General features: G+C 41.5%; 2 protein-coding genes across 15 annotated transcripts in view; one reads left to right on the top strand and one right to left on the bottom strand.

The window, feature by feature from the left end:
- LUC7L2 (LUC7 like 2, pre-mRNA splicing factor) overlaps positions 1–19,355 on the top strand; it is a 64,409-nt gene extending 45,054 nt beyond the window's left edge. For 9 of the 11 annotated variants that reach the window (XM_073809978.1, XM_019947342.3, XM_019947227.3 and 6 more), the window contains 4 exons: positions 1,323–1,414; positions 3,598–3,627; positions 7,146–7,337; positions 10,991–12,270. In XM_073809978.1, coding sequence (XP_073666079.1) covers positions 1,323–1,414; positions 3,598–3,627; positions 7,146–7,337; positions 10,991–11,168 — 492 coding nt within the window. In that variant the 3' untranslated portion in view covers positions 11,169–12,270. Of the gene's footprint in view, positions 1–1,322; positions 1,415–3,597; positions 3,628–7,145; positions 7,338–10,990; positions 12,271–19,218 lie in introns of those variants that run through there. The other 2 variants (XM_073809980.1, XM_073809979.1) reach the window with 2 other exon arrangements.
- The window catches only part of KLRG2 (killer cell lectin like receptor G2), a 45,979-nt gene continuing 19,849 nt past the window's right edge, over positions 1–26,130 (bottom strand). For 2 of the 4 annotated variants that reach the window (XM_019946878.3, XM_033863342.2), the window contains one exon: positions 1–26,130. This exon is cut by the window's right edge and continues 2,872 nt beyond it. The gene's annotated coding sequence lies outside the window, so the exon portion shown is untranslated. The other 2 variants (XR_012334103.1, XR_012334104.1) reach the window with 2 other exon arrangements.

Here is a 26,130-nt window from a genome sequence, read left to right on the forward strand (position 1 = left end):
TTCTTTTTTTTTTTTTCAAGACTATTCTTAACTGTGATTCTGTTAACAGTTCATACTGAATAGTGTAGGATTGTAAATGGAAATACCAGCTTGTTTAATGGATGATATCTGAGAAACAGACTTTAAAAATCCTCTTACTCTGGGAGGAAGTACTATTTTGTCTTGGATACGATGTTGAATTAGGGAGGAACCTTGCAAACTGGGTTCTAAAATAATGCCTAAAATTTCCAGTGATACTTTTTTTAATAAAACGAATAGTAATTTAGTATGATGTTTACTTTAAAGGAAGATTGAAAAAATGATCCAATATTTATTTGAAATATTTTGCAGTTCACTAAATAGCAAACTGGTAGGACCTCTAGTTTTATGCTTTTGCCCCCATTTCAGAAAGGACTTAGAAACCAATTTTTTAAAAAGGACAATCACTGTCGATTAAATATATAGGCTGTTGTGAGAAAGGCAACACAGCTCTTACTCGTCTGCTGAGTTCTGAGAAGATAAGCAAACAAAAAAAAGGTTATTTCTAAAGAGGTGAACATACGCAGAGTCAATGGAAAGGATCAATTTACTTTTCAACAATCTGATGTGGCTAGTTTTTTAAAAAAATGGTGGCACTGTAGCATTTTGTCATGAACTGAGGACTGTCTGAAAGATGGGAAACACTGGGAAGTGACTTTTTGTGCAGTTATCACTGAAATTAACCCAGGATCCATAGTTTGACATTTAAAATAATGTGGAATCAGAATCACCTAGACACGTCTCCATATTTGTAGTTAACTGTGAGCTCGTCTCAGTATTTGGAGTAGCTAGGATGACCTTGGGTAAAGTTTTTGAAATTACAAAGAGAGTTTCACTATAGCAAATGATTGTTTGGATTGAAGTTAAAACTCAAAAATGGTACCTAATTGGGAACCTTTGCAAATATAGACCTAGCAACAGAACTGTTTAGCATTTCACTGGTACTTTTTAAAAGCAGCAGCCTCAGGATTGTAACTAGAAGTCAACAGAAGACATTTCTATATTGGAAATCTTTAAAGAGTTTAGAGTTCAGAAGACGTTAAGAGGAGAAAAATCTCGTGAAAGTGACTTTGAAATATTAAGAAGTCATGGAGAAACATGAAATTTTATATGGAAGGGGGGAAAGAGTTTGGAAACCAGACTTGTAAGCTTAATGATTATACCTGACAAATCTTCAAAATGAATTCTTATTAAAAACTTTTTAATGTTAGATATGGTAAAGTTTAGGATAATGCTCACTAAGAATGGGCCCAGTAAATAATGCTTCTCATTTAGTATTATTTGAACTGTCATTGTTTTTTAAGAGAGTTGTAGCTGAGAAGCAGGAGAAAAGAAACCAGGAACGCCTGAAAAGAAGAGAAGAAAGGGAGAGAGAAGAAAGGGAGAAGCTGAGGAGGTATGGAGTAATTGAGTAGTCCAAGTATCTGAAGTTGAACATCCCTGGTTCTAAAAAGAGATGTGATTAAACAAGGTTGTAGATGTTAATAAATCTGGACATGAGAAATTTCTGTTTACTCTTAAAAATATTACCATGTGAAACAATGTTTATTCAAGTATGTTAACTTATGGCTGTTTAAGTTAAGGAGATTTCCTTCAAAATGTATGGAAGAGGGAATAATGATTGCTTCACATCTGTATGTTTAGTAAGATATATAACAAGGCCCTTTTCTAGCCCTCTGATTTTCATAATGGGCTAGCTTTGTACGAGGCTGGCATGGAACTATTTTATGATATATACTTGTTGATAGAAGTTTTGGGTATTTTTTTGTCCGCTTCTTTCATTGATTATTTTACATTGTACTTCGATTCTGTATTTCTTCAGTTTAGGAGCTATAAACTGTTAAAATTTTTATTCGTTTATTAATAGCTAAATGTGCACAATTCTTTTTATATTGACATTAGTTGATAAAATCATATTCTTCATATTTAGAATGTTTACATGTTCTGGGTCACTTTTACACATTGGCAGCAAGTTGTGTGGCATCATGTTTATAAATTCAGCAATTTTCAGATGGGAGGGGTATGCCACAAAACATTTACGTGTAGTTCTAACTTAATAGTGTTCCCTTAATTGTATTACGTATCTCTGAAATTTAAATACCTTCTCTTCAGCAGATGTCCCTAAATTAATTAAAATCTTTGATAATACAGGACTAGGTTATGTCAGCTGCTTTCAAGCTTTGATCCTGTTACACTCAGTCTATTTCAGGACATTTAAACTGACTTCATTTGTGTTACATGGCTTGTAACAGGTAATCTTTTTGCACTGTAATGACAAAACAAAACAAAGCTACATATGGACATGTTCCCGTTTAGAGGAACTGCTGTCATTCTTCCGTTGATATATATGTTCTTCATTTCCTGGTGAATTTTACCTCAGAGCTTTAGCTCTGTTCTCTTTTGTGTATACTAAGTTTCTGTGGAAATATTGCCCAGTATTGTAATATTTAAGACAATATGAATGGTATTTGAAATCTCAGCTGAAGCTAAAATTCAACAGAATATAGTGCCACTAGTATAAACTATTGAACTGAGGTGATAGTCAAATGAAAAACAAAGTTCTTTGCAGGACTACATTTTCACATGTGTAAAGTTAATGAGAAAGTACATCACATCTTACTTCTTTAATGACAAATGGCAAATTGCCTTTAACATTAGTTATAAAATGTTAACACTGTTTCAGAAATGGACCTAAGTATGGAAGATGAGGAAATTACTAGTAAGTAGAAAATGACACACAAAATGGGATTCCACCTATGGTATTGAAAAGGATAATGATAAAAATTACTGTCACTTGATGCTTATGATGTGTCAGCCACTGCACTAAGAATTTACCTATATTCATCTAATACTTGAAAGCCCCCTGTGAAATTGTTATTACTATCCCTCTTTTGCAAATGACAGACTAAGCTGAGGGAAGATACATAATCTGCCCAGGTCACACAGATAGTGAGTGATGGAAACAGTTAAGATTTACATCAGGCTGAATCCGAAGTCATGCTGCAACCATGGTATATATTCTCCACCAAAAACCCCCTGTGACTGACTTCCTAGTAACCGTAACGTTAGCTATTACTATCTGTTGAGCTTTAATTATGTGCTAGGAAATATGAAGAGTACTTTATATAAGAGTATTGTGTGTCATATTAAGAAACATTGTATGATTGAATTGAGTGTTCTAGGGATTACAGTGTGAGGTGATAATTACAAAGTATTGTCTCACAGATCAGAAATTTTATTCTGTTCCCAGAGGGAAAGAAGAAATGACAGAGATAAAAATAACGAATTTTTTCCAGGCTAGGAGGTGGTTTTTGGAGATTTAGTGAGTTGTGTTGTGTTTTAGTCTTCTAGGAGCATATTCTTTTTTTTAGAGCCAGGTAGCCTAGGTAAGGGGTATGCCAGAGTGGTGAAGTCTGTAAAGTTTGTGGTGCCTTTTGGAAAAATTTGTGTACATACATACAAGCCTTATATTTATAAAACTAATATAAAAATTAGAAATGAGGATGTAATTTTAACAGTACATTGTACCTTCCTTTTTTATAGTTACTTTTCTAAAAATAGATTTTTTTTTTTTTTTAGGTCTCGATCACATAGCAAGAATCCTAAAAGGTAGGTATTATACAAGATAAGTTGTGAAGCTGTGTTTTCCAAAGGTAGTTTTTATAGATTAAATATCTTTCTTAAAATGAATAATTAGTACTCTTAATTCTTTCGTAGCTCACATTTGAGCAGTGTCATTTGAGAAGTTGGTCAGAAGATACTCATGAGCTACAATTTAGTTTTATCAGAGTAAAATCACAAAGTGCCCTGGAGTATAAAGAAAGCTAAAAATATTTCAGAGCATTTTATTAAAATCTTTAGAAGCTCAGAGTAAACATGTGACAGGATTTATTTTTAAAAATCAGTTTGGGTCGTACATCTAAGAAACACATTCTGAGAGGTTGTACCTGTTCAAAATATAAATAGTTGGATACATTTTGAATGAGGGAATCCATGGTGAGTTAATTAAGGGGGAAACGAAAATGTTTGTTTGCACCCAATCTAGACTTTGAGTTTATTACTTCTCCCCTTGTACAGTGATCCCAAAAAGCTTTGAAGGGGCATTTTTAAAATGCCCCTTTAAATAGAAAGAGGACAAGATAACACTTTGTTTTGACCTTTGGCACTAATACTTGTGGGCTTTGAAGCCTTTTTTTTAAACACAGTTTTTACTAGTTTCTGACAATTTTTCTCTTTCTAAGGTGAGGAAACATGGTGCACTTCATCCTTCTTAGTTCTTCACTTGCTGTTCTCTCATTCCTGTCTTGAGCCTTTTTTTTTTTTTTAATAAATTTATTTTTGGCTGGGTTGGGTCTTTGTTGCTGCGCGCGGGCTACTCTTCGTTGTGGTGTGCGGGCTTCTCATTGTGGTGGCTTCTCTTTGTTGCCGAGCACGGGCTCTAGGCGTGTGGGCTTCAGTAGTTGTGGCATGCGGGCTCAGTAGTTGTGGCTCTTGGGCTCTAGAGCACAGGTTCAGTAGTTTGGGCTCTAGAGCACAGGTTCAGTAGTTGTGGCGCACGGGCTTAGTTGCTCGGCAGCATGTGGGAACTTCCCAGACCAGGGCTCGAACCCGTGTCCCCTGCATTGGCAGGTGGATTCTTAACCACTGCGTCACCAGGGAAGTCCCCTGAGCCTTTCTCAAATGAGTCCATGCCTACGCACAGTGCCCTTTCTCAGTTTTTTCAAATCCTACCATTCCTTATTCAAATCACATCTTCTTTTTTGAAACCTTCCGAGTATTCTTGACTCTGAAGAGTAACTGTTTCCCAAGAACTTTTTCCCTGTAAACTAGAGCATTTGTTGTTATGAAAGAAAAACCTTATGTTTCTATTAGATGTCCTACTACTTTTTAGCATCTTTCAGCGGTATTTCTGCTTTAAAACACGAAAAAACTAAGGCATGAAACAGGACCAGTTGTGTCAACTAACTTATATTGTTGTTGAGTTTTTCAATCCAGAATGAGACGTAGAAATATTAAATGACAATACTGTTCTTTTTTACCGGTTGGTTAATGCAAGCTTCTCCCTTTGTTGAAGAGAGATTTAAATTCTTTGTACATAGAATATCTTTAGATATTCAGGCCAGAAATTTAATTTCTATTACTCTAGTCCAAGCCACTTCTTACCTCACTATTTACAATAGCCTCTGAAGTAATTTCTTAATTTCTGTTTCTGTTGTCCACTTTCCTTCGCCTCAGTCTGTTTTTTACACATCGGCCAGAATGAGTTCTTTAAAAAGTGAAATAAATCATATCAGCCCTGTCTTCAAACCCTCTAAAGGTCTTCCATTTCATTCATAGAAGTTGAAATCCTCACCATGGCTTTATAGAGTGATCAATGTGCCCTAGGGTAGTTACAGTTTATTTCTTAGCATATTTATTAATAGCTCCCCCTTTCCCTCTGTATAATTTAATGTTGAGAGCATCCTGGTTTGAGTGACAAAGTACTTGGTCATCCTGCTTGTTAGACTCCTGATATTACTCTGCCTTGCTAATTTCATTGCAGCCAAAAGGGTTTCTTCTATTCTTTTGACATGTTGAACTTTCTCTCACCTTAGGGCCTTTGCACCCATGTTCCCTCTACCTGAAGCAGTCTTCTCTGAGCTGGCTGATGAGCTGATTTCCTTACTTCATTTCATCTTTGCTTAAATGTGATTTTATAAGAAAAGCCTTTCCTGCTTATTCGATACAAAAGATGACCACCTCCTTTCGTTCTACATTTTTACCCTTCATTATTCCCTGACCTATCTTTATTTACTGCCTACGTATCTGTGTAGGCCTCGTTCCAGAGTATAAGCTCCCTGAGGTTAAGGACTGTATTTGCTGCTCAGTCTCCCCAGTTCCTAGAGCAGCGCAGTAGGCACCCAGTAAATGGTGTTACTAGACAACTAGTAAAATGAAATTACGCGCTGGGAGAAATAATTTGTTATAATAGCTCAAAGTGAGTGATAAAAGAAAATATCATTTGATAAAAACTTTGTATGGAATGAATTTTATCTTTTCCCTCTGTTTCTTTTCAGAAATATTTAATTGTGAAAGTACTCTATTTAGCTGTGGTTGTTACATCATCTGAATAATGTGCTTCTGAACTCACTCTTCTCATAATTTGATTAAATACCTCATTCTTTAAAGTGACTTAAAATTTTTAAAAGAGCTTTACTGAGGTTTAATTTACACTCCATACCATAAGTTTACCCATTTAAGTGTGCTGGTTAATGACTTTCAGTAAATTAAAGTTGTACAGCTGTCACAATCCAGTTTAGAATGTTGCCAAGACTTTGAAAACGGCTGTTAACAAAATTCATACCTTTCTTCCCCGTTGTTTTCCCTCAAATGTTTTACGTCCTCTATATATGCCATCCTCATCCTGGCCGCAGACACAATACACAAGTTAGTTTTGTGACGCAGCGGAGGCTACAGAAGTGTTTTTCCTTCTCTGTACACCTACAAAAAGTAAATACTTTTTTTTTTTTTGCAGTTAAAGTTCTCTAAAATGATTTATGCATGTTAATTTTTTCCTCCCAAATAAATTATGTACTACTTGAATAGAGAACTGTCTTAACTGTTTTGATTACACTGACAAGGCACATTGTGGGCATTTAAACTTATTTCAATGGTCATATAACCTTTTCAATTCAGCAAGTTAGTAACTTTATCCTAAACAATATTCTTTATCTTGTGTCTCCTTTCTGTCCATGTTCATCAGGTACATACTTTGTTTCTAAAGTGTACTAAAAATCTTAGAAGTTTAAATGAAATTGTCCTTAAAGCATCTAGATAATACAATCCCTGGCATGTAGTAGTGTTACAGATTGTTCCCTTCGTAAAAAATATTACTGATGTAAATTTATACAACACTGATTGACCTCTGAGAACTACTGTTTAATTTTTTTTACTGTTTAATTTTTATTTCAAAATTCTAGTTTGTAGTTATTAATATATCAGCAATTCATTTTAGCATAGATTTAGCTGATTTGAAATAGTATTGGCGTTAAATAAGGCTACTGAGGGATAGTTTCTCTTTAAAGAGGAGGCTTTAGTAAATGAGAAATGTAGTGCCAACAAAGCTAAAAACTAACTATCTTTTGTAGATCCAGGTCCAGAGAGCATCGCAGACATAGGTCTCGCTCCATGTCACGGGAACGGAAAAGGAGAACTCGATCCAAATCCCGAGAGAAACGCCATCGCCACAGGTCCCGCTCCAGCAGCCGTAGTCGCAGCCGCAGCCACCAGAGAAGTGGGCACAGTTCTAGAGACAGGAGCAGAGAGCGATCCAGGAGGAGGTACTGAGGTCCATAGGAGGATATGGAACTACCTTTACAGTTTAGACTTGGAATACTGGTGGTTTGAACTTGGCATCTGCTAATTTGTACACATTTGTGTGTGAGTGTATAACATTTTTTTTCCTGAATATATGGGTAGTTCAGAAAGAATATACTTATGAGCAAGAGTAAGAAATTGGAACCAATATGTGCAGAGGTTATGGCTTTTCTCTGCTTAGTGTGTCTTGGGAAAAAGTACTTTATGGGCAAATAATTTTAGGTACCAGTACTGTTAGAGCTTTTCCAGTATGTATTGGTGAATTAGGGACTCTGAGAAGTCCTTTCATTAAGAGTTGTCTGACTTACTGTTTTCTGAACTTCTTTGAGCTGGTGTGCTTTTTCAGAGCAGACGTTCCGTATACTCTTGTTTATTCTGCACTGTAGATATGCATTGTTGTATACAGTTAGTTGGGCAGGTTCAGAATTTTAAAGGAAGTTAGACGTCATTGGCAAGAAAATTCAAAACGTGAAAGGAGAGCAGACCCAGGGTGAGGTATGTTTTAAGGACTTGAATATCTAATCAGGACAAAGGATTAGAATGTGGTGGAGCCTTAAGCACTCATGGTCTGTATAGACCAAGCTCCCCAAACTTCTCAGGTCCCATTATGGCCCTTAAGCCAGGTCATTTCTATGGAACAGAAACATTTTTTGAGTGCCTAGTATCTACTAATCTTAAGTTTTCTGTGGATTACTCCACATAAAGTTCGTGATAAATTTTTAACAGCTTTCTGCAGATTTTGTTATTTTTTCCCCCTCAGCTAGCCTTTCCCCGAAACTGCTCACAAACTGCGTTGGATATAATAGGCTCTTTTATTTATTCCTTATATTCTTGCCTTGTTCCAAGTAGGTTCCCTCCCCCACCCCCAGCTTTACTGAGGCATAATTGACAAAGTAAGTTGTAAGACATGTACAGTGGGCATTGTGGTAATTTGCTCTACATATGCATTGTGAAAGGATTCCTTCCATCTAGTTAATTAACACCTCCATCACCTCACATATATTTTTATTGTTTTTGGTGAGAACATTTAAGTTCCACTCTTAGAAAACCAAGTAGTTCTTCAGGAGACTTTAAATCAGTAATAATTGTATACCTTCTACTGTATTAAAAAATAAGTATAATGTAGTTGAGCAGCTTTATTCAAGTGAGTTAGGACACAGGACTAATAACATCTTTGACAATAATGAGCACTGACAAAGTGCTAAACTGGATATCAGAGTAAATAATACAGGAGATTAGGTGAGGGAAGTACCAGAGTAACAACAACAACAACAAAAATGGCTTCAGGGAATAGCCTAAAACCTAGAGTGGGTATAATCCGATTGATAAAACCAGGTAGGAAAAATATTCTGGGTATTATAGGCAAATGCAGAGAATGAGCAGGGAATTGATGAGGGCAGAGCTCCGCATGGTGTGAATTCTAGGCCACTTATCTCATTCTTAAAACTAGGCACACAGTACAGTGTCCAGAAAAAATACACAGTGTCCAGAAAAATACATTTAAAACAATTCTTCAGGAATCTTACCTGCACTGTAAATTTTAAGAATCATTTTGCTGGTTGATAGGTCTAGATAATTTCTCTTGTCAGCTTGGCTACCTGTCATTTTTTCTGATGTCTCTGAACTCTTAAATGTCGTTTTTGGTGGTAGGGATGGAGAGAGGGCATGAAGTCTCCTCTTCTGGGACCTAGTCCCTGAGGTTTCCTCTGTTAATCAAGACATATAGGAAATTTTTCCACCATACCACCTGACACCCCTCATCTAGTATTTTCAGCATGTTGTTAATAAAGAGGATTATTTTTGTAAAATTATTCTGTTCCCAAGAGCACTTCTAATCTTGATATTCAAATTACTTTTTCAAAGCAATATTTTGTTTTTTGCCAAAAATTAGCAGACAATTGCTACTACCATCTACAGTTACTGTATAAAAGAGAATATCAAGTTATTCCTACATAGTAGTTGAGTTTAAATTTCAAGGTTAGCCCCAGTTAAAGGTCTTTTATAACTTGCCGTTCTCCTGCTCCAACTGTGAGATACTGGTCTCCAATATAAGTAGATTCTCCTTGTGGCCTTTCCAGGTAACAGTTACCCTTGGTAAATGAGGACCGTTTGCATTTTTCTGCTGCGTTCAGACACATACAGTGCAGACTTCAGAGTCAGACTACTTGGATGAAAGTGGCCTTGGCCAAATTATCTAATTACCCCTCCTGTCTTTCCTTATCTACTTAGTAGAAGGGTGCCTGCTTTGTCAGGATTATCGATAGTTTGAGTGAAATACTGAGTGAAAACTGCTTCTGTAATAAGGACACTGTAATCTCTGGCAGAATACTAGTTGATACTTACAGTTTGTTCTTATTTCTCTGGGACTTACCAGCAATGCATGTCCTTATTCTTAGGCATCATCTCAATCGTCTCTCTTCATATTCCATTCCTACAAAGACATGGATAGGAATGTGCACTGTATGATTTAACACATTATTTTTAAATTAAGCTTATTAAAACCTTAATTAAGTAGAATGCCAGAAATTGACATTTAATCTTTCAACCTTTTTGGTTTAATCCTTTTTAACTGTATTTCTAAAACTGGGTAGTAGGGTAGTACTTTTTCCCCTGCCTTAGAAGTTGAAAGTATTACTTAATCAGACCTCAGATCCTAATTCTGAATGTGGGTTAAGTGAGAGAATTATGTAAAAGTACCATGTCACCCGTGAAGAACCAAATAAATGTAATATGTTACTGATTTATTCTAGATGTTGAAGGTATAGAAGATTCCATATTAATTCTGATCCCCTAATGTCCTTTGGGTTTCCTTTTGATTGAATCTCTGGTATGAGCTTATTACCTTTCTTCTTGCCTTGGGTATGGGAATGGAAAGGTGGTATTAAACAGTTACAGTTAATCAAGGTTTATTACAGTGTGATCATCTTTCTCTGTATCTTTTTCTGTCGGTTGAATGAGCTAACTCCGCAGGAATAAAGCAGAGTTTTAAATAATAAATGGTTGCTCAAAGCCATATCATTGAGTAGTTCTCTTACCTGAGTGTTGGCAAACTTGCCTGCAGGCCAAATGTGGCTCCACAGCCTGTTTTTATACAGCCAGGGAGCTATGGATGATGGTTTTTATATTAAGGGGTTGACAAAAAGAAAAGGAAGAGTATCCCACACTCACATGACCTGCAACACCTAAAATATTTAACCCTCTGGGCAGACAGCAAAGAGGAAAGGGTTCCTGACCCCTGTCCTAAGCCACTGATTTCCATCTGATTGGGAATCTACATTCTATTGTATATTCTTAAAACATTGGATAACATCTTTAAGGTATTGTCTATATATTATTTTTATATTAAATATGTTTGCTATGAACTGGAGAAGCTTTAGGGTTGCCTCAAAGATAATGAGAATGTCCTGTAAATCATTTTGGCTTATGGTTTTTGACCCTTAGCTATTTGTCTTCATCCATCTCCTTGTTTTAGTACCCTTGTCAAATACAGTAGTGCTCTTTTCTTGGATGCATTCTGTATATCTTCAGCTAATCAGTACCTTAATATTTATCCGATTCTTTCATTTGGATTTTGGGTTTCCCAACACATTTTGCTCCTCAAATTAATATTTTTCAGATCCTCAAAAGAGAGATTCAGAGAACAAGACTTAGCATCACGTGACAGAGACAGGAATTCAAGAGACAGATCACCTCGTGACAGAGATCGAAAAGATAAGAAGCGGTCCTATGAGAGCGCTAATGGCAGATCAGAAGACAGGAGGAGCTCTGAAGAGCGCGAAGCAGGGGAGATATAATTAGCTGTGTACATATCCTCAATCCTTAAGCTTCCTCTGGAGTTACATACTATTGTTTAGTTTACAGCTGTTCAGGGTGACACAGTGAGCAGTTCCAGACACCGATCCAGCTAGGCTAGGTGTATAGCATCTAACTTGATCTGAACTTGTTTTCTTTGATGAAGCTTAAAACTACATCCATAGTTTCTGGTGAACTTGTAATACACTTCTGAAAGTACAGTTTTATATAATAAGTTGCTGATGTCTTTATTCTTTCTAGTAGGAGTGATAGTGAATGAATTGTGTTACTTGCCTTGGGATTTTTTGAACATTTGTAAAATGCTGTCTTCCTTTCTCGTCCAAAAAAACAAACTTTGGGAATTTCTTTTCTTCCTTTGACTCCGTATCCCCTGATACCTCTACCCTCTAACTGTAAGAGAAAGGGGTGCAGGGAAGCAATATAACTTCTGTTCTAAGGTTCTATTCCCATTATTAATTACTAGCTGATTACAGTTCAGAACATTTATACTGGAATGTGTGCTGGAGAAATTTAAAGTACCGGGAGTTTTGTTTGTCTAACGGTGCCTATTTTAGAGTGGGAGGTTGAACAGCTGTTGCATTACATGCTTTGCTTTTTTATTGAAATTTTGAAATCAAACATGTCTTGATTTTTCTGTTCTATTGAATAGCTATGTTCAGGATGTTTTGAGATGGGGGTGGGGGCAGGGACTCTTTCATAAGCACTTCTTGTTTTATTTTGTGTGTGTGGAGTATAAAGATTACACCCTTATTGTAAAAAATAATAAAATGAAAATCACCACCACCATTAAACTGTAACTTGTCTAGTAAATTGTCACTAGAACTACTTGCTGTGGCCATTTCTATTCTGTTACTAATAGTGCCTTACTGTGCAAGGCACCAAAGGAAATAAATATATACTTACAGATGCAAGATGAATTGTTGCTCCACCTGGGCCCTTGCTGGCTGTATTCCAGCTACTTCAGGACTGTCTGTAACAACCGCTGTAGAGAAGGACCAGACCTGCAGAAGAAATTGAGTTTATTTGTTTTGTTTTTCTTCACATTGAGCAAATTGAAATAAAAACATGGTGTAACCAGTGTAATGAGACTAACGATTTCTGCATTGAAAAGCTATATACCCACTCGTGTTTAAACAGTAGTTAAAACTTGAGATTCTTGAAAAACAAGAATATAATGAAATAAGGGTCTGTGAGTGAGTATAGTTAAGAGCCTTTCAAGGACTATTTCTATCTTTAGTTCCGTAAGTTTTAACAAATTTGATGTGACAGGAACGTAAGCCTCAGAAACTGAAACTAATCATTTTAAGTGACATCAGATTTACATCTAAAGGGGACAAACCTCACGTTCCCAGCTTACCAAGTTGTGCCTCATTAAATGAGGTTTTCCTGCCATATTTGGTTCCACACATTCAGTTCATACAGAGTTTTATCGGAGACCCAGCTGCATCAGTACCCATTTATTTTTGGTTGCTCAGAAATTGTTATCTACTTTGTTCCTAGTGGTCTGTGCTGTTCTCTTCAATCCTTAGTACCTTAGGGTGTGGAATGAGGTCCAAAAGGTTAAGCTGGTAGGTGCAAGGAAGGCTGTCTGGAACCTAACCCACCATAGTGATATATGTGGAGTTAAATACCACATATATCTAAGTGGCCACCAACAAACAGGTCAGCAATAGCCAGTGAAGGACATCATCATCATCCAGGGGCTGGGCCCATGGCGGGTCACCTCACCTGCATGTTCCTGAACTGAATAACCCTATTTTAGTAGTAGTAGTAGTAGTATTTTTTTTTTTGCGGTACGCGGCCCTCTCACTGCTGTGGCCTCTCCCGTTGCAGAGCACAGGCTCCAGACGCGCAGGCTCAGCGGCCATGGCTCACAGGCCCAGCCGCTCCGCGGCATGTGGGATCTTCCCAGACCAGGGCACGAACCTGTGTCCCCTGCATCGGCAGGCGGACTCTCAACCACTGTGCCACCAGGGAAGCCCTGAATAACCCCATTTTAAAAGATCCTTTTAGAACAATTCTGTGGCTTAGATACTGCTAGTATTTGTTTTTGTTTTTAACTTATTTATTTGGCTGCATTGCATCTTCATTGCTGTGCACGGGCTTTCTCTAGTTGTGGCAAGCAGGGCCTACTCTTCATTGCAGTGCACAGGCTTCTCATTGCAGTGGCTTCTCTTATTGCAGAGCACAGGCTCTAGGCACGCAGGCTTCAGTAGTTGTGGCTTGTGGGCTCTAGAGCTCAGGAGTTGTGGCGCACGGCCTTAGTTGCTCTGCAGCATGTGGGATATTCCTGGAGCAGGGCTCCAACCCATGTCCCCTGCACTGGCAGGTGGATTCTTAACCACTGTGCCACCAGGGAAGTCCCACCGCTAGTATTTGGACTTCAGAGTAAATGTACATTTTTGATAGTCATCCTTGAGCCAGGGTAACCATTCTGAGTTAGAATAACCCTAAAGTCTCTCTCATACACAATTTGGTATTTTTTTTGTTATCTTTAGAGAAAGTTTAGTCACATTTACAAGAACACTTGATCCTCTGGGTATGTTATGCTAAGTATTTTCCTTCAATAAGACCCTCATTTTAGGGACTTACGGTGACGCAGTGGATAACAATTGGCCTGCCAATGCAGGGGACACGGGTTTGATTCCTGGTCCGGGAAGATCCCACATGCCGAGGAGCAGCTAAGCCCTTGCGCCACAACTACTGAGCCTGCGTGCCACAACTACTGAGCCCGCCTGCCACAACTACTGAAGCCCACACGCTTAGGGCCTGTGCACCGCAACAAGAGAAGCCACCACAAGGAGAACCCTGTGCACTGCAACAAAGAATAGCCCCCCGCTCTCCAAAACTAGAGGAAGGCTGCATGCAGCAACAAAGACGCAACACAGCCAAAAATTTAAAAAAAAAAAAAAAAATTTAATTTTATTTAAGACCCTCATTTTACTGTCAGCAAGCATTTTCCCCAAAGCTGCATTGCTGAGCTATATCAACAGTATCAACTCAAAAGAAAAAACCCTCCATTTGTAAGGAGACTCGTTTTTTCCCAATAAGACTTTCTTACCTTTATGATAAAAAGTTAAACCTTAGTTTTAGGGTTGATTTATCAAGTTCCTGGTATTTTTACCCTCCAAGTTCAAGAGCCTACTTTCATATACAATTTCATAACAGCTTTCAACATTAGCCCTTTGAGCCAGAGCCCAGCGTGCATTACAGTTTTGTCATTCAAGGTAGTAATTTGTCATTCATTGTGACAAATGTAATTTGTCATTCAGTATGGTACCTTTTCAAAAGGGTAGTGTTAGGTAACAGCCCATCACTGTAAATTTTTATAAACAAATGTTGGTGATAGTTTAAAATCGTAAGTACTTACAGGGTTTAACATTAAAGATCCAAGTAAATATTACATAACTTAATAAAAGTATGCTTAATAAAAGCATTTAAGGTAGATACTCAACTAAGAACAGGTACAGCTATGCAGATTGTTAAGCCATTGAAACATACCCCTCAGTTGGTAATTAGCTGCTGCCCTGAGCTTCCTGAGTGCCTCCCCTGCCCCCAAACCATCCTCGCATCTCTTAGGTTTAGGTCTGGTGCAGCTGAGAATCTTCAGAACCTTGATCCGGCACAATATGCTATACTGATACTTTGGGGGGAAATTTCTTGTCTGTTTTTCCTATCTGGAAAAAAGCTATTTACATCCATTATTCATTATACCTTGACTACTGGTACTCAGATTTTCCCAGGGCATAAATAATGCAATAAATACTAAGTTGTTCTTTCTTTTCATTACCTGTTGCAATTTGAAAAGAAAAAATCTCACCTTCAGCAGAGTTGGGAAAGGCAGGAGAGGGCTGAGAACAGGGGTTTGATGGCAGAGGCAGACTGGGGGGGGCTAGGCATGGGACTACCAGTAGAGTGGTGCTGGGGCCACAGGTGAGCAGGGCTCTGTGAGGTACTGGGGGCAGCAGATGTTTCAGAACTGTGAGGTGTACCTACATGTTCTCCAAGTACCAGCAGAAACCAGGATGTCAGAGGTTTTGGGTCTACAAGCACACCTAGGGTCAGACCAAACTACGTGCCAGCATGGCACGGTTCCGGCTGAAAGCGAGGCATTCAGACGCACAGAACTGGGCTCTCAGTCAGGGATCCAGCAAGGTGAGGCCACATAGGAAGTGCCAGCACCAGAACCTGCAGACGATGCTCTGGGAGAGGCTCCTAGGGTCCCAAACACAATGCACTCCTTTACCTAGATACTGTTGGGTGCTTGTAACACAAGATCCAACTCAAACAGCCTTACACAAGGAAGGGTCTGTTGCCTCACATCATTGAGTTCCATGTGACACCTTCATTCTCAGGTTAGCACAGAGCCAGATATCCAGATGAAGAGAAACTGCAAACCAGGTTCATCTTGCCTGACATTCAAGGAACTGAAACGCTGAGATTCCAAGATTTGAGACAAAGAGAGGATGTCTTTGCAAGTTAACTGAGGTAGGAGATGGGAGAACCAATCTCAAGCCTGCCTCCCCGAAGGCAAGGGGCTCTCAGGGTAGTGATGGGATGATGAATAAAGAAGCAGGGTGGCATGCTCTTGGATTGGGAAAATTAATATTGTTAAAATGGCCATACTACCCAAAGCATTCTGCAGACTTAATGCTATCCCTATCAAATTACCCATAACATCTTCCACAGAACTAGAATAATCCTAAAATTCATATGGAACCATTAAAAGACCAAGAATTGCCAAAGCAATCCTGAAGAAGAAAAAGCAGGAGGTAGGGCTTCCCTGGTGGCGCAGTGGTTGAGAGTCCGCCTGCCGATGCAGGGGACACAGGTTCGTGCCCCGGTCCGGGAAGATCCCACATGCCACGGAGTGGCTGGGTCTGTGAGCCATGGCCGCTGAACCTGCGTGTCCGCAGCCTGTGCTCCGCAATAGGAGAGGCCACAACAGTGAGAGGCCCGTGTACCACCAAAAAAAAAAAAAAAAAGCAGGAGGCATAACCCTCCCAGACTTCAGACACTACTACAAAGCTACAGTAATCAAAATAGTCTGGTATTGGCGCAAAAGCAGACATGGGTCAATGGAACAGAATAGAGCCCAGAAATAAACCCAAACACCTACGGTCAATTAATCTTCGACAAAGGAGGCAAGAATATACAATGGGAAGAAACAGTCTCCTCAGCAAGTGGTGTTAGGAAAACTGGACAGCCACATGTAAATCAATGAGGTTAGAACACACCCTCTCACCATTACACAAAAATAAACTCAGAATGGCTTAATGACTTAAACAAGACATGACACCATAAAACGCCTAGAAGAGAACATAGGCAAAATATTCTCTGACATAAACCCTACCAGTATTTTTTTTAGGTCTCCCAAGGTAATAGCAATAAAACCGAAAATAAAGGAACAGGACCTACTCAAACTTACAAGCTTTTGCACAGCAAAGGAAACCATAAACAAAACGAAAAGACAACCTACAGAATGGGAGAAAATACTTGCAAACAATGTGACCGACAAGGGTTTAATTTCCAAAATACACAAACAAGTCATACAACTAAACAGCAAACAACCCAATCGAAAAATGGGCAGAAAACCTAAATAGACATTTATCCAAAAGAGACATACAGATGGCTAACAGGCACATGAAAAGATTCTCAACATTGCTAATTATTAGAGAAATGCAAATCAAAACTATAATGAGGTATCACCTCACACCAGTCAGAATGGCCGTCATTAAAAAGTCGACAAATAACATACCGCAGAAAGTGTGGAGAAAAGAAAAGCCTCCTACACTGTTGGTGGGAATGTAAGCTGTTGCAGCCACTGTGCAAAACAGTATGGAGGTTCCTTAGAAAAATAAAAATAAAATTACCATATGATCCAGCAATCCCACTCTTGGGCGTATATCCAGACAAAACTATAATTCAAAAACTACATGCACCCCTATGTTCATAGCAGCACTATTCACAATAGCCAAGACATGGAAACAACCTAAGTGTCCATGAATGGATAAAGAAGATGTGGTACATACACATACAATGGAATATTACTCAGCCATAAAAAAGAATGAAATAATGCCAATTGCAGTAACATGGATGCAACTAGAGATTATCATACTAAGAGAAGTCAGAGAAAGATGAATACCATCTATCACTTATGTGTGGAATCTAAAATATGACACAAATGAACCTATTTATGAAACAGAAGCACGGACATAGAACACACTTGTGGTTGCCGGGGTGAGGGTGTTGGGGGAGGGATGGAATGGGAGGTTGGGGTGAGGAGATATGAGCGTTCTGTTTGGTTTTTCTTTTTGGTTGTGCTGCATGGCTTTTGGGATCTTGGTTCCCCGACCAGGGATCGAACCCAGGCCCCCTGCAGTGGAAGCACCGTGTCCCAACCACTGGACCTCCAGGGAGTTCCCCGTAAGCTTTTATATAGAGAATGAATAAACAACAAGGTCCTACTCTATAGCACAGAGGACTATATTCAATATTGGATAATAAACCATAATGGAAAAGAATATAAAAAATGTACGTGTATAACTTAATCACTGTGCTGTACCGCAGTAATTAACACATTGTAAAATCAACTATACTTTAATAAAAAAAAAAAGGCCTGAGGTGTGTGGCGTGTGGGGAAAGGTGATTGGGAGAAGGCGCGGGAATCATTCTGCGCAGGCGTAACTAAGATATACGTCTCTGTAGTTTGGGAAAGTCACCGAGCAGGCACCCACGCATGCTCAGCTGGAGGGTGGGTGGTCCTAACCAGCCTTAACCGGCTCAGCTGCAGTAGATGCAGTTGAGAGTCCAAGTTCCTGGGAAATAACTCACGCACACATCTTATTGTTCAGGCTACGGGCCTTAGAAGATATGCAAGTATTAAAACAACCTTGATCAGTGAAGGCAGGTGAAGTGGATTTGATTAATCCTCATGCACCGTTTCGGTCCCCCAAATCTTTTGATCATTCCTCAATCTTTTTTTATAACTTAAAAAAAAAATAAAGCATTAAAATTTTAATTTTTATTTTTATTGGCCGCACTGAGTGTGTGGGATCTTAGTTCCCCAAACAGGGATCGAACCCTCGCCCCCAGCAGTGGAATCGCGTTTTCTTAACCACTGGACCACCCGGCAAGTCCCTCATTCCTCAATCTTGAGGGAAGAATGGCAATGCCCGCCCTGGATACTTCCTGCTGATAAGGCGTGTAGACCTAACAAGGACTTGAGTAATGAAACTGTTTAGTGCTCATTTGAAAATATTCTCTTGCTCCTGATGAAGTTAACATTTTGATCCCAATAAGCAAATGGCACCTATGTGGCAGCTGTCACAGCATTCATAGGCCCGAGGTTGGTAATCAAAACCAAAAAGCTGTACCTTCGCAGGGGTGGGGAGCACACAGAATGCCAGACAAATTGATAAACTTCCCACGTCAAGCCAGGGATCTGTGACCTACCTTTACCTATTAGACTGTCTCGATCGTTACCAGTTGGGCTGAAACACTTCGATATTAAATATGGAAGGGACATGGGCTGGGAAAAGTAAGTACGATTGCTACAATATCCTGACCAAGTGGACTCTTGAAGGGGGAAGACACCCAGGATGGTTTTATCTGAGGACACGAGGAGAGGACCAAATTTCAGCTAAGTTAAAAAACAGAGGACGGGAAATTCTGTTGATTAGCCTAACCTGATGCTACATCTGAGGGCTTTTTATCCTAAGAATCAGTGAAGGTAGGGGGTGGTTGAAAAATTGATGACAGGCATAACCAAGGGGGTCAGCATGGTCAAATACAAAAAAAGGTTTTGGGTGACATAGGCAACAGGTAGAGAGGTTACCTGCTTTTGCCAGTCTGAGAAAGCCTAATCATTGAATTGTCCTTCCAAGCCTGGGAGGTCAGAAATACCGAGGAGACAAAAGAAATCATTCTGGTAACCTAACACGTTATTTAAGTCACTTGCCTTCTGAAGAATTTTACTTAACCAAAGCCAACACTGCAGCAGTCTTGTTCACCTTATTTTCTTTCTCACAGCTTAAGATCTGCTAGGGGTTCCCTTGCCCACTCGGAGAAGTCAGTGTCGGGAGTCTGGAACCAGCTGAGGTTTGGATGAGGATCCGGGGTGCGGCTTCCCTTCTGCAGCACAGTCTCTATTTCCCGTCACGTTCCTCAGGAGGTCCCGTCCATTGAGGACTGAGCTGGTCCACCGGATGTTTATCCTCTCAAGATTTCGTCTAGAGGTTCATCGTCTCCTCCTCTAAGAGCTCCCTAAAGGGGTTTTGCTACAAGTCCAAAGTTGGGGATCCAAATGCAGCAGAACCCAGACACTCCCAGGAGTCCTGTAATTAAATTGTCTCCTGGTAGTAGGAGCTGCAACCCTGGCTGCAGCTTCCCTTCCATCAGGGAGCAAGGCTCTCTGTCCATGTGAGAGTTCAAAACCCAAATGTTTAACAGAGGGCTGAGAAGTCTATGCCTTTTTCTTGGACACCTTATAGCCTCGTTCGACCAACAAGTTCATAGCCAAAACCGTATTTTGGTCTGAGATGTCCTTTGTCTTACTAGCAATCAAAGATCACCCACATACTGGAGCAGGGCTCCCTCGTTTAGCTGAAGTTCCCTCAACTCTTTTGCCCGGATTTCTCCAAATATTGTGGGCAAATTTTTAAATCACCTTCTGCAGTGTCCCTTTGGGAATGGCTGTAGGCTATCCTTTTGGGGGTTGGAACAATAAAGCCTGCAACGTGCAAGCCTGCTCTGGTGGTACTTTCATGTCCATTTGTCCAGGTGCAAAGATAACCCTGGTATTTAGTAAGTCTCGTATAGAAAGCTGCCTCAGGAAATTCCCTGGTGGTCCAGAGGTTAGGTCCTTGGCGCTTTCACTGCCAAGGGCCAGGGTTCACTCCCTGATTGGGGAACTAAGATCCCGCAAACCATGCGACCAAAACAACAACAACAACAACAACAACATAGAAAGCTGCTTCAGATGAGCCTTCCCCATCTGACAGTCTAGCAGCTGGAGACCAGGCTTTTTCAAGTTTTCTCCAGACACCTCATTTACAAACACAGTCTCAAAAGAAAGTTTAGAAAGCTGGATATTTAAAACAGAGTAAGTGGGGGACTTCCCTGGTGGCACAGTGGTTAAGAATCCACCTGCCAATACAGGGGACATGGGTTTGATCCCTGGTCCGGGAAGATCCCACGTGTTGCACAGCAACTAAGCCCCCGTGCCACAACTACTGAGCCTGCGCTCTAGGGCCCGCGTGCTGCAACTGCTGAGCCCCTGAGCTGCAACTACCGAAGCCCACGCACCTAAAGCCCGTGCTCCGCAGCAAGAGAAGCCACCACAATGAGAAGCCTGTGCACCGCAACGAAGAGTAGCCCCAGCTCACCACATCTAGAGAAAGCCCACGCACAGCAATGAAGACCCCATGCAGCCAAATATAATAATAAAGCAGTAAGTGACCCCCGTATTGATCAGAAAGTCCACAAGTTGATTTCTTACTGTCCTAGTCACGGGGGGTTCTCTATGCGAGATATTGATGGACTTGGCAGGATTAAGGGGAGCCCCTGGGTCCCTATCGTTCTCAGGTAGCTCAGCCATCTGATGTGCCACTTGTTTACCTTCTTCCAGAATCTTCCTTAGGATGGCATAGTCTGTTTTCCAGGGTCCCTCCTGTTTGCAGTATTCACGGTGGTAGAAATCCCACTACTGATTGCCCAGTTCGAGTAGAAGCTCGGGGCCTCCTACCTTTTGCCAAGTCCCTCGTAGGGTCCTCAGCTTGGTCCGGCTCTTCCCTGTGTAAGGCAGCCGCCAGCAGAGTGGCCTGTTGTTTCGTTCTCTTGTTCCCTTTTCTCCTGAGCCTGGTCCCTGCCATTGGAAACTGAAGGCAATCTCAACAGGTTGAGGCTCGGCATTCCAAGAGCACCTTCTGTTTCCTCTGTATATGGCGGGGCGGGGGGAACCTGACCAATAAAAGTCATATGAACCATATTTAAATTCTCTGGGGCCTCAGACTCTGTATCTGTATAATGCCTCTAAGCTTCAGAGACCCATAGAAGAAACTCTGAAAGAGCCTCATCTGGGTTCCCTTTTACCTCTTGTACTTTATTAAAGCTTCTCTGGGCATCCCTCTTTGAAATCCCGCAAGAATACAATCTCAATCATACTCGAGTTTTGGCCTACGCCCAACATTCACATCCCAATGAGGATCCCCTGTTGATATAGCCACGCTCCCAGCATCCCCTACCGCCTGCCAGGGGTGTCTACATGAAGCACATCTGCCTCCTCCCGAGCTTTATCCAGCACCATTCTATGTTCTTCTGAAGTGAGAAGGGTATTTAATAAATTTTGAACATCTGCCCAGGTCAGGTTTGGAGTTTAAAAAAAAAAAAAAAAAGGATGAGAAAAGGTATTTCCATTCTCTTTGGGTCATCTCTGTAAGTTGGCATAGTGTTCTTACAATTAAATAACTCTGAAGTTGAAAGTGGGAGTGGACCCAGATCAACCCCATTGGCTGCCCGGTCCCAGCATCCACACACCCAGTGGGGACTCGCCTTGCTGGATGTTGCCCCACCTGAGTTTGGGCAGCTCCCTGGCCAAATCCAGCAGCAGGTATGAGAAGGGGGAGCTCACTCCTATTTCTCGACCCTCAGAGACCAGAGGGGCCCAAGCCGGAGGCTGTGGCTCAGACAGTGGAAACGAAAGGGCAACAGCCCCCATGACATAGGGTCAATGGCAAATCATCCTCCTTTGAAATAGCATGAAGCAAAACAGGTTTCCTTCCTTCCCTTCCTGTTGGACCATAACCTTACATCTTCTTTGCGTAGGTTTATTCTGATACAAACATTGTATCTAAAGGTACTTCATCCCATGTTTTTTCTCATTTACAAAATGAATTTAGTTGCAGAATTCTATTGTAAATTCAGGATCCACTTACAGGCCATTTTGCTCAGGAGACTAAGGATATTATGGCCATGCAGTGTTACCAAAAAAAATACCATCACTTTCTTTTCCATGGATTCATAACTGAACGTCTCCCAATTTTGGAAAATACAGCCTAGAGGGCTGCAAGGGGGAACTGAATTAACCTTTCCCATTTTGAAAGGGCTTTGCTTCCAGGTGGTCACAATAATGAAGTCTTTCTAAGGGTCCTTGCCACCATCACCAAGCTCAATCCCCAGCAGTCAAAGCTTAACAACGGAAACAATCAGACACAGAGGGACACAAACAAGACCAACGACAAAAACCCCGGGCCTCTAACCCAGGTAGAGTAACTCAGCACCTGTAACCTTCTATATTGTCGGCCAGAATCCCTCCAGGTAGGCAGGCCCCCAGCCCACGATCTGGTCAGGATTATCGGACAATTTAAGCACAGTTGGATTTCTTTAACGTAGTTACTCACCCACAAGATGTCTTCCAAACCCAAAACCGTCTGCTGCAAAATGAAACGTCGGTGGCACCTGGCAGGGGAAATTTGGGGATGGTCGTGGAACAAATGGACCAGGCAGCTGCTTGGACCTTTCCACGTGCTCTCTGTACCAGCAAGGGGCCAAAAAGCCCCAAGCAAAAGGTCCATCTGAACTTCCCCTCCTGCCCGGCTCGCCGAATTTTACCCAACCAGGTTTATCGTGCCCGTCGCACAGCAAACCAAACGCTGAGACGCCAAAGTTTGGGGCAAAGAGTGGGTTTATTCCAGCCGAGAGGGGAGAGAAGGGAGAGAGGGAGAGAGGGGAGAGAGAGAGAGAGGAGAAAGAGAGAGAGAGAAGGGGAGAGAGAGTGGGGGGGGGAGGGGGGAGAGAGAGGGGGACAGAGAGAGAGGGGAGAGAGAGAGAAAGAGTGGGGAGAGAGAGAGAAGAGGAGAGGAAAGAGAGAGAGAAGAGGGGAGAGAGTGGGGGGGGAGAGAGAGAGGGGGGAGAGAGAGAGGGGAGAGAGAGAGAAAGAGGGGGGAGAGAGAGAGAGAAGAGGAGAGAGAGAGAGGAGGGGGGAGCGAGGGGAGCGAGGGGAGCGAGGGGAGCGAGGGGAGCGAGGGGAGCGAGGGGAGCGAGGGGAGCGAGGGGAGCGAGGGGAGGACAAACCTCAGATGCCGAATCCGCCTCTAGGAAAGCGAGCGGCTCAGGTATTTATAGGATGGCAAATAAAGAAGCAGGGTGCGTGAGGGGTGGGGCTTGTGGGGAAAGGTGATTGGAAAAAGGTGCAGGAATCATCCTTCTGCGCGGGCGTAACTACGCTACAGGCTTCTGCACGTGTGAAAGGTCACAGAGCTGACATCCATGTGTGACCCCTGGAGGGTGGGTGATCCTATCCAGCCTTAACCGGCTCATCTGAGACTCCAAGTTCCTGGACAGTAACTCAGGCAAAACATCTTCATGTTCAGGCTACGTGCTGTTTGGGAGACAGGCAAGTGTTAAAACGACCTCAATTACCTCCATTACGGGAGGCAGGTGGAATGGATTTGACCCATCATCACGCACCGTTTCAATACCATGGCATCCTGAGTCTATAAAGAGCATGGCAAGCTTTTCTCACATCCGGGGCCCGGTTGGGGCGTGTTCCCATTTGGAACAGTTAGTGACATCCCTGATTGGCTTAGGCCTGGGCTCCAGAACCAAACAATGGCCAGGGGACTGGGACTGCGCCACCAGCACGTTTGGCTTCGATGTGTCAGGTCTGCCTCCCAAGTTATCCCTGCTCACCTCCACCCCCAAACTGGGGTCACTGTCAGACCACACGGCTGCTCCACAGTCAGCGTAGGAGGTCGGAGCAGATAAGGGAGAACCCCCAACATCCCCAGTGATTCCTTTGCCTGAACACACCCTCACGCTGGCAGCCAGGCCAAGTGCTGGGAATGGATCTTGTTCTCTGCATCCTCCCACAAACCCGGCGCAGAAACACAACTGATGTTCAACGAACGTGGAGTGAATTATTGACATACATCGACCCACCTGGTCTCACTTGATTTGCGCATCACTGTGGCACTGGTGGGAGCTGTATCCTATCACGCCCATTTTACGGAGGGAACAGAGCGAAGCCAAGGTCACCCAAGGTCACGACAAAGTTGCCCAACATCGCTTTGCTCCTGAGCCTGAGGCTGTTCCTGGCATAACGTTGTGAATGGTATGTCCCAGGAGGGAACAACAAAGGCGCAAATGAACTGTATCATTTCTAAAACCTTTTTATGTAGCCTTATTTTACTTTTATACTATCTCTAAAGCTGAGAATAACAGAGGAAACGCCCAAATTTATCCAAATTTGGATATATGAGTTACATGTTTTAGCTCCCTGAATTTTTTCTTTTTGAGAAAATTTGGTGCAAATTACTTGAAATCAATGTTAAGCTCTATCAGGTGATGAAATGTGAATCACATACTACTCCTGTCAAAAATGTTTATATTGTAAAAAAGAATGTGTGTATATACATGTATAATTGAATCACTTTGCTGTACAGCAGAAATTAACACAACACTTTAAGTCAACTATACTTCAACAACAGCAAAAATATTTTTTTTCAATGTTTATATTGAGTCGAAGCCTCATTTCAGTTTACAGGAAATGAGACACATTCGAGATATTAGTCACTCTACAAGACTGGCCTGGTCTCTTCAAAAAGTCCATGTTACAGGGAAGAAGTTCCAGGTTGAAAGAGACTCAAGTGATAACCCCTAACAGTGCTTAAACCCCGACTGGACCTTTGTTTAAATTAATGGAGCAACTAGGGAAGTTGGAGCACAGATTGAATATGAACTTAATTTCATTAAGTGTAATGGTAGAATTGCAACTATGTAGAAGAATATTCTTATTTTTAGGAGATGTGTGCTGAAGTATTTAGGGGTGAGGTGTCTTCATGTCTGCAACTCATTTTCAAATGGTTTGACAGTTTTGTATATACAGACATAGAGTAAATGTGGCAAAATGTCAACAGTTGTTAGAGCTAGGTAGAGAGCAGCTGGGTGTTTGTCATGTCATTTTTTTCAACTCCGTATTTTGAAAATTTTCACGAAGTTGGGGGGAGATCTTAGATTTTTCCATTTGTATCATCACTTTTAAAATGCTCTGTCCTGGTGGGCATATGCGTCTTTTAGGCAGGGTTCTCCAAATATGGGCTCTGGACCATCAGTATGAGAATCACAAAAGAAAATATACGAATGGCCACGAGCACCTGAAAAGAAGTTAACATCGGTCGTCAAGAAAGTGCAAATGAGGGCTTCTCTGGTGGCGCAGTGGTTGAGAGTCTGCCTGCTAATGCAGGAGACACGGGTTCGAGCCCTGGTCTGGGAGGATCCCGCATGCCGCGGAGCGGCTGGGCCCGTGAGCCACAGCGACTGAGCCTGCACGTCTGGAGCCTGTGCTCCGCAATAGGAGAGGCCGCGATAGTGAGAGGCCCGCGCACCACGATGAAGAGTGGCCCCCGCTTGCCACAACTAGAGAAAGCCCTCGCACAGAAACGAAGACCCAACACAGCGAAAATAAATAAATAATTAAAAAAAAAAAAAGAAAGTGCAAATGAAAACCACACTGAGATACCACTGCACATCCACTAGAATGTCTAAACGTGAAAAGGCTGGCAACACCGAATGCTGGTGATGTGGAGCTACCGGAACTCTGGTATGTTACTGGCGGGTCTGTAAAATGGCGCAGCGGCTTTGGAAGACACGTTGGCAGTTTCTTACAAATTAAACACATCCTTACCACACACCCCAGTAATCCTACTCCGAGGCGCTCAAGAAAATTGACAGCCTACGTCCATACACAGACTGATAATCCGAATGTCCACAGCATTGTATTCATAAAAGCTCCAAACTGGAGACAACCGCAGTATCACCCACTAGAGAGAAGAGAAACAGGTTGTGATCTGTCCCTACAAAGAAAGGAGCTATTACCGATACCTGGGGCAACCTGAACGAGTCTCTAAAACCTGGTGCTAAGCTAAAGAAGCAGACACAAAAGAG

The sequence above is a fragment of the Tursiops truncatus genome, chromosome 9 (genome assembly GCF_011762595.2).
Source record: "Tursiops truncatus isolate mTurTru1 chromosome 9, mTurTru1.mat.Y, whole genome shotgun sequence".
In the NCBI taxonomy this organism is placed as follows: Eukaryota; Metazoa; Chordata; class Mammalia; order Artiodactyla; family Delphinidae; genus Tursiops; species Tursiops truncatus.